At 36.5% G+C, this 7717-nt stretch overlaps 1 protein-coding gene across 1 annotated transcript; it reads left to right on the forward strand.

Moving 5' to 3' along the window:
• The first annotated feature begins 3633 nt into the window (after nt 1-3633).
• On the forward strand, nt 3634-7362 carry LOC125226339 (GTPase Era, mitochondrial). Its single transcript, XM_048130297.1, has 5 exons — nt 3634-3909; nt 3999-4123; nt 4306-4480; nt 5074-5265; nt 5880-7362. The coding sequence occupies exons 1-5, from the start codon at nt 3724-3726 to the stop codon at nt 6234-6236; spliced, it is 1035 nt and encodes a 344-aa protein (XP_047986254.1). The 5' UTR covers nt 3634-3723; the 3' UTR covers nt 6237-7362.
• Nucleotides 7363-7717: the final 355 nt, after the last annotated feature.

A 7717-nucleotide genomic window follows, 5' to 3' on the forward strand; every position in this document is an offset into this window, starting at 1 on the left:
AATTTTGTTGCGAAAAAAAAATTGTTTGTCTGTAAAGTCGGTTTACGGACGGTAGTTTAACGTGATAACGTGAAACATTACAGTAGTATAGACAGGGGCGGTCAGAGTATAGCAAAAGGGGCCCGATTCTGGGACTTTTTTCACGTTTTTTTATTTATTTATTTATTTATTAAAAATACACAAAAGTTAACAGTATTTCACCAAAGCACTTATGTGGTAATATAGTAGTAGTAGTAGTAATACACTTTATTGTACAAAGATAAGAACACACACAGTAAAGAAAAAAAGAACACACACATCATTTGTACAAAGGCGAACTTATCCCGTTAAGGGATTTCTTCCAGTTAACCTTAGAGCAGTTAAAGGAGATTGGATTGGTAATATAATTATGTACATGTTAAATTGACATAAATAAAAGCAAACACACTTAAAAGTTAAACTATGGTTATTACATTAATAACCTAAGGAGTGTAGAGTCTATGAACCTTAAGAGTTTTCTGTAAAACACACCAACACTATCAGCAAATATGTCAATATCGTCTGTCTCCAACATGATGCGGTTAAGAGCAGCTCGGGCTCGAGCGGTGCGCCGGCCGCCGCGAACAGGCGCCGCCGCCGCCGCGCCGGCACCGCGCCCGGCATGCCAACCACCACATTCGCTCTTGGCACTTGCAGCCCCATTCTCTCAAGCACGGATGCGTCATCTACTCTATGGTGAAACAGTTGGCGGTAATGCATAATATGCAGCAGTTTCCGTCTGGTTTCTAGAGTTTGAAGACAAAGATGGATACATATATGGGTAATATCCGTACAGTCGTTTGTAAATCTGCCTACAGAACTTCCTCTGCACTCTTTCTACTTTCTAGCATAGTGTTTTGTTCTTATTAGAAAGAATGCATTAAAATAAGCATCTTTTATAAATTAAAGTTTTTTTTAAAACCTACTAATTTAGGAGTTAGAGTGGTGCAAAGTTGCAAAATTTTCCCGTAGCATTACTAAGGCGCCAGAGACAGAAAGCGATATCGACGGAGCCCCGCTTATTACAGAAACTGCACAGAATAGGAGCCTTCGTCCGTTTGAAGATACCTAACGAACCTAACCTATACCTATATAAAAGTCGTCATTTTGTATCCTAGACCGTTTGCGAGACACGCGTTAATTTTATTAAAGTGCTAGTGCCATTTACTAATCTTAGAACCCTAATATCTCAGTAAATATTAATGGAGAAGAAAAAGTTTATATAACAAAACATCCTTATTTAAATTGGTTATATTGGTAAAAAAAATCTCTGGCGCCTTAGTAAATACTATGGGAAAATTCGCAACTTCGTACTGCTCTAACTCCTAAATAAGTAGGTTTTTCAAACAACTTCATTCTATAAAAGATGCTTATTTTAATGCAATCTTTCATGTTTTTAAATTACAAACACTCAAAAATAATAAACACGGGCGCGCCATCTGTCGCAGCTGTGGTGCTTTACTCAGGCCACACGCTACAACCATACCGACTTTTGTGTCAAAGTGACAGTCAGCAATGTCAGATTCCACATTGGTCATTAATTTTGGAATCAGCACCCCCTAAAACCTATTTTACGACACCCATGATGCCTTTTGTGTCAAAGTGACAGTCAGCAATGTCAGATTCCACATTGTTCATTAATTTTGGAATCAGCACCCTCTAAAACCCATTTTACGACACCCGTGACGACTTTTGTGTCAAAGTGACAGTCAGCAATGTCAGATTCCAAATTGGTTATTAATTTTGGAATCAGCACCCCCTAAAACCTATTTTACGACACCCATGACGACTTTTGTGTCAAAGTGACAGTCAGCAATGTCAGATTCCACATTGTTCATTAATTTTGGAATCAGCACTCCCTAAAACCTATTTTACGACACCCATGACGACTTTTGTGTCAAAGTGACAGTCAGCAATGTCAGATTCCACATTGGTCATTAATTTTGTAATCAGCACCCCCTAAAACCTATTTTACGACACCCATGACGACTTTTGTGTCAAAGTGACAGTCAGCAATGTCAGATTCCACATTGTTCATTAATTTTGGAATCAGCACTCCCTAAAACCTATTTTACGACACCCATGACGACTTTTGTGTCAAAGTGACAGTCGGCAATGTCAGATTCCACATTGGTCATTCATTTTGGAATCAGCACCCCCTAAAACCTATTTTACGATACCCATGACGACTTTTGTGTCAAAGTGACAGTCAGCAATGTCAGATTCCAAATTGGTCATTAATTTTGGAATCAGCACCCCCTAAAACCTATTTTACGACACCCATGACGACTTTTGTGTCAAAGTGACAGTCAGCAATGTCAGATTCCACATTGTTCATTAATTTTGGAATCAGAACTCCCTAAAACCTATTTTACGACACCCATGACGACTTTTGTGTCAAAGTGACAGTCAGCAATGTCAGATTCCACATTGGTCATTCATTTTGGAATCAGCACCCCCTAAAACCTATTTTACGACACCCATGACGACTTTTGTGTCAAAGTGACAGTCAGCAATGTCAGATTCCAAATTGGTCATTAATTTTGGAATCAGCACCCCTAAAACCTATTTTACGACACCCATGATGACTTTTGTGTCAAAGTGACAGTCAGCAATCTGAGGTACTACATATTTGTAATCTGAAAGTAATCAAGTCAATAATTTCAGTTATTTTAAATCGACTATGATTCCGAATTATTGGTAATAGTAATTATTGTATAGATGATTAGTGATTCCTTTATGTAATGGTAATTTACCGTTTCACTTGATTACATTACAAGTAATCTGACACCCAGTAGTGGATTACAAAGTAAAATCAAGTAATCGTGTAATCCGGAATCGATTACGATTTGCCCATCTCTGCGGCGCTGCTGCAAGTTTTGAGACAGAAGTATATGCTAGAAAGAGATGCAGATATTTGCCACTCACTCTTACCTATAGTTGCGTCTCAAAACTTGCAGCAATAACTTGCTTAACGAGAACAACACACGGGCGCGCCATCTGTCCCAGCTGTGGTGCTTTACTCAGGCCACACGCTATAACCATACCGAGCGCATCGATCAGCCGCTTAGTTCCAACGCGCGCCAATAGATGGCGCAAAAACTATATTGCGAAACGGGACAATGACGTCATCTTTTTCGTGCATGCTGCCCGTAGTAACGAGTTATTAGACGTTATCACGTCAAAAAGTTAAAATTCTAAAGACGTTTTTTCCATAGCTTAAATATCCGTGAGTATGACAACGCAGGTCAGCAAACATAGGATTAGTAAAGAAAAACGCATGACCCAAAATGTACTCTGTTGCTACCCACTTTGTCAGTAAATAAAAGAGCGAGATTAAATTATTTTTTAGGTTCAGAACATGAAACTTCATATATGTCGGCTTGCTTAATAATCATAAGATACCGACGGTGTCTTATCGACAGACGGGTGAAGTGAGTATTATATTCTTTGTTATAAACCAATTATAAACACAAACTGGGATTAAAAACTTGTATCCGGGCTAGAATTGTAAAAAAAACTTCAGATCCCATGCTGTCACGTGGCTGTCACTACTGTCAGTGTCAAGTGTCAACTCAACTGTCGTTTGTAACATGTTTATAATATCCGAACTGAAAAGTTTACACAAGTTGTTAAAGTTTATTATATGTTATAAATTTATTTCAGGTGTTATTTGATATGTAACAACCACATATAATTAGCAACATGTCTACAATCATGTTGAGTGCTTTTCGTATGACATACAGTAAAGCAATTGTCTGCCGCGCAGTGTATTATTCTTCACAGCCTGAATATGCGAGTAAAACAATTAACAAAGTAGTGAACGTTGCCATAATTGGTGCTCCTAATTCTGGGAAAAGTACTCTAATCAATAATATTGTTGAAAGAAAGGTATGCATTTAAAAATGCTTGTGATTTGTAATATAACCTCAAAAATATTTAACAATTGTATAGCTTCATTAGTATTTGTCAATTTGTAGATATGCGCTGCTTCGAATAAAGTCCACACTACTACGAAACTTGTTAGGGTGATGTGTTTTCAAAATGACACTCAAATTATATTTCTTGACACACCTGGAGTTGCCACTGAGAAAGAACAGAAAAGGTAAGTATTACAGAAATATTTATAAAGTATAGTTAGTACTTTAGTGAGTGTTTCATGCGACTATCAAGCCAAGTCATGAGTTTGAAGCAAAATTGAAACCACAAATTCCAAACACCTCAATCTTAAAAATACTACATATATGTATAATAAACAAATATTTATTTTTAAATATTATTTTTCAGATACAAGCTCCCAGACTCCATGATAAATGCTTGTCACAAAAGCCTCCGATGTGCAGACGTGATAGGAGTAGTCCATGATATCTCCAACAAGTGGACCAAAGACAACTTACACACTGATGTACTCAACATGCTGAACAGTGCTCAGAGCATACCTAGTTTTCTGATTATTAATAAAGTAAGTATATTCAATAATATTGCCGCCAACCGCTGCCAGCCGCTGCCATTCCAGTGTGAGCCGACCCCAGTACAAAAAGGCGGGCTTAATACTATAAAGCATTCTCTATCAGTCAACCTCGGTTCTAAGCAGAGAGTCTTCTTTATCAAAAGAAACATCTGCAGGCAATACTTAATTTTAGGCCTCTGTGGCTTGATTGGTCACAATGACTGGCACCATGTTCCTAAAGGTCTCGGGTTTAAATCTTGCCTGAGGTACAAAATTTATCATTTTTACCTGTGTGTTTAAATATATTTCATAGTGTTATTTTACAAAAAAATTTACAATCTTGATTAGAAAATGTAAATATATTTAATAATATTTGTGATAATTAAGTCTTGTGTAAAGCGATTAAAGAAATATTTTCTAGGACAATGTGTAGCATTTTACAATAAATTACCAAGGGAAGCACTGGATTTACCACTACATTCACTTAAGAAATATTTAAAAAAAAATATTTATTTTTTAATTTAATTTTAATGTAATTTTGACGATTCAAATGAGGTTGTAAAATCCTACTTCAATAAACGATATCTTATCTTATCTTATCTCAGATTGACAAATTGGAATCAAAAAGGCAGCTATTATCTGTAATAAGGAATTTGACCAATGGGATGATTGCTGGGAACCCGGTGAATGGCCCTGAGACTGATAGCAGAAAAAAGAGAAGAGAAAGGGGTTATAGCCACTTTTCTGACATTTTCTTGGTATCAGCTTTAAATGGCGATGGAGTGAAGGACATTAAGGTAATACTGATGCCTATTAGGATGTTTTAACAGTCATAGTATTTCTATTTGAAACTTTTTTAAATTGTTCTATTATAAATACCAAACTTAGAGCATTATCCTTTTCCATTTAAGACTTACACAGAAACAATATTAAACTTATAATTTTAGAACAAAACGGGACTTAATCGCGTAAACACTTACATTTATATTAGGCCCGACGTTTCGAACGGCGTTTCGTTTCGCGATTAAGTCCCGTTTTGTTCTAAAATTATGAGTGCAAATCGTGTTAGTCTAAATCAATATAATATTAAACTTTTTATTAAAAATTCAATATAGATAGGCATTTGATCTGTAAAAGCAGCAGCATCATTTGAGTACTTTGAATTACATAGCTTTTACAGCATTAGCATACATGAGCTTTTGCCCGCGGCTTCGCTCGCGTTAGAAAGAGACAACAAGTAGCCTATGTCACTCTCCATCCTTTCAACCATCTCCACTTAAAAAATCACGTCAATTCGTCGCTCCGTTTTGCCGTGAAGAACGGACAAACAAACAGACACACACTTTCCCATTTATAATATTAAGTATGGATTAGTATGGATTCCATTCTGAAAAAAATATGTGCTTTTCAGGATTATCTCATCAGTAATGCTAAGCCTGCTTCTCTACACTACTCTCCAGAAGAATGGACTGACCAAACGCCAGAATCTTTAATAGAGGAAGCAGTCCGTGCCAAGTTTCTAGATTTCCTGGCTCAGGAGTTGCCTTATAACCTCAAAATTGAGCTAGAATATTATGAAAACCTGGACGAAAAAATTATCTGTTCCGTCTCCGTAGAATGCCCTTCAGACAGAATAGCTAGACTTATATCTGGAGCTGGTGGGGGCAGACTTCAACAAATCAAATCACAAACTAGGAATGACTTAGTAGATCTTTTCAAAAAGCCAGTTGTTATTAGTATTCAATTGAAAGTTAAACCTAAACTATAAGATTACTTTTTAGAATTATAAATGTGTTTTTTTTTTTTCTTTGTTTCACTCTACTCAAAATTTGAATGAAACCTGCAATAAAATTAGGGTCTTGAGCAAATTTTGTCACTAGCCAAAAGTGGCTCATATAATATTCGATTTCATAAAATTTTTGATTCTGATTTCAGCGCCTGTATCTTGTAAAAACTATTTGTATTTTCTAAAAAAGTTGTAAAGCATAAATATTCATAGCCATCCTTTTTAGCAAAATCTCGCGCCATCCTAGAAAGATCCTAACCCTAGGCATTGACGTAGATATCTATGGCCCTGTTTTTTAACGTGCTGCGTCAAAAATGACATGTTGTGTGAGAACTGTAAATTTTAGATAAATATTGTTAAAATAACATAATATATTTTTTAGTAGCACCAGAAGAGTAATTTAAAATGAAGTGCCCTAAATGCTGTAAAGGCTGTAAACTGCTCGACCGACTGTGCGTGGCGCCAGCCTGCTGCTGGGTCGTAAACCTGAGGACCGGGAGTCTCATCGTGGCCTATATCGTTATCATACCTCTGATCAGTATGACTGTGGCCCTCCTATTTTTTACGTTCGAGTATGAAGACAAACCATTTTCATTGATGGAAGCCGGTGCTCTGTACTGTATTTTCTTAGTAATGTTGATTATGAGTGTTCTTCTACTCATCGGCATATATACACGGTCTCGGTGCCTCCTAGCAGCATACGCCTGGCATATCATACTTCACATAATCATCATGGTGATATTCTTCGTTTACGGAGTAATGCGTTTCACGTCGCGGGGTATTGTAACCGGTGGTTTGTTATTGATGTGTACATTTTTATTAGCTATTTTATATGTAACGGCTTGTTATCATTTTTTTCTTGTTGTAAATTCTTATAGAATGAAAATGATACCAGTACAAAATGTTTGAACATTGATTTATTTTTTTTCGTTAGTTTTTATGTTCTCATTTCTTAGTAAGCACACTAAGCAAATGCCCTCGCGCGAAATTGCTTTAAAACAAACTGCCTCTTTTAAAACAAAGTAGTCATCTTCCTATTTGAGTATTAATACTATTAATATTACCTATATGAAATATATTGTGATTTTTTAAATACTGTGATGGTGCTGGCAAACAAGCATACGGCCCGCCTGATGGTAAGCAGTCATGTGGGTATTACCATTAGCGTATGTAATTATACCTAAGAGCACTTACATTTTACATTTTCCTTACGCTCAACCCTATTTTACCTACTCTATATGTATATCTAAATAAATTTACATTAGTATCTTACCCAGTCATCCTCAACAATAGAAGCACGAAACTCCAAAGACGTCTAGGTGTACTACTTAACCGCACAACTTTGTTGAGACTTGTTTACGGACAGCGACAGTTCAGTTTATGTGATGGTGGTTCCAACTTAGGTAAGTACATTACGCTACACGATTAAACGATTTCGGTTCGACTAAACTAGTTATAGCTCG

Source organism: Leguminivora glycinivorella, chromosome 5, assembly GCF_023078275.1.
Source record: "Leguminivora glycinivorella isolate SPB_JAAS2020 chromosome 5, LegGlyc_1.1, whole genome shotgun sequence".
NCBI classification, from domain to species: domain Eukaryota; kingdom Metazoa; phylum Arthropoda; class Insecta; order Lepidoptera; family Tortricidae; genus Leguminivora; species Leguminivora glycinivorella.

Excerpts from the sequence above, each read along its gene's own strand:
- LOC125226339 (XM_048130297.1), top strand. The coding sequence starts at position 3,724 with ATGTCTACAATCATGTTGAGTGCTTTTCGTATGACATACAGTAAAGCA. Across the intron at positions 4,124-4,305 it reads ACTGAGAAAGAACAGAAAAG|ATACAAGCTCCCAGACTCCA; the intron begins GTAAGTATTACA and ends ATTATTTTTCAG. Across the intron at positions 4,481-5,073 it reads GTTTTCTGATTATTAATAAA|ATTGACAAATTGGAATCAAA; the intron begins GTAAGTATATTC and ends ATCTTATCTCAG.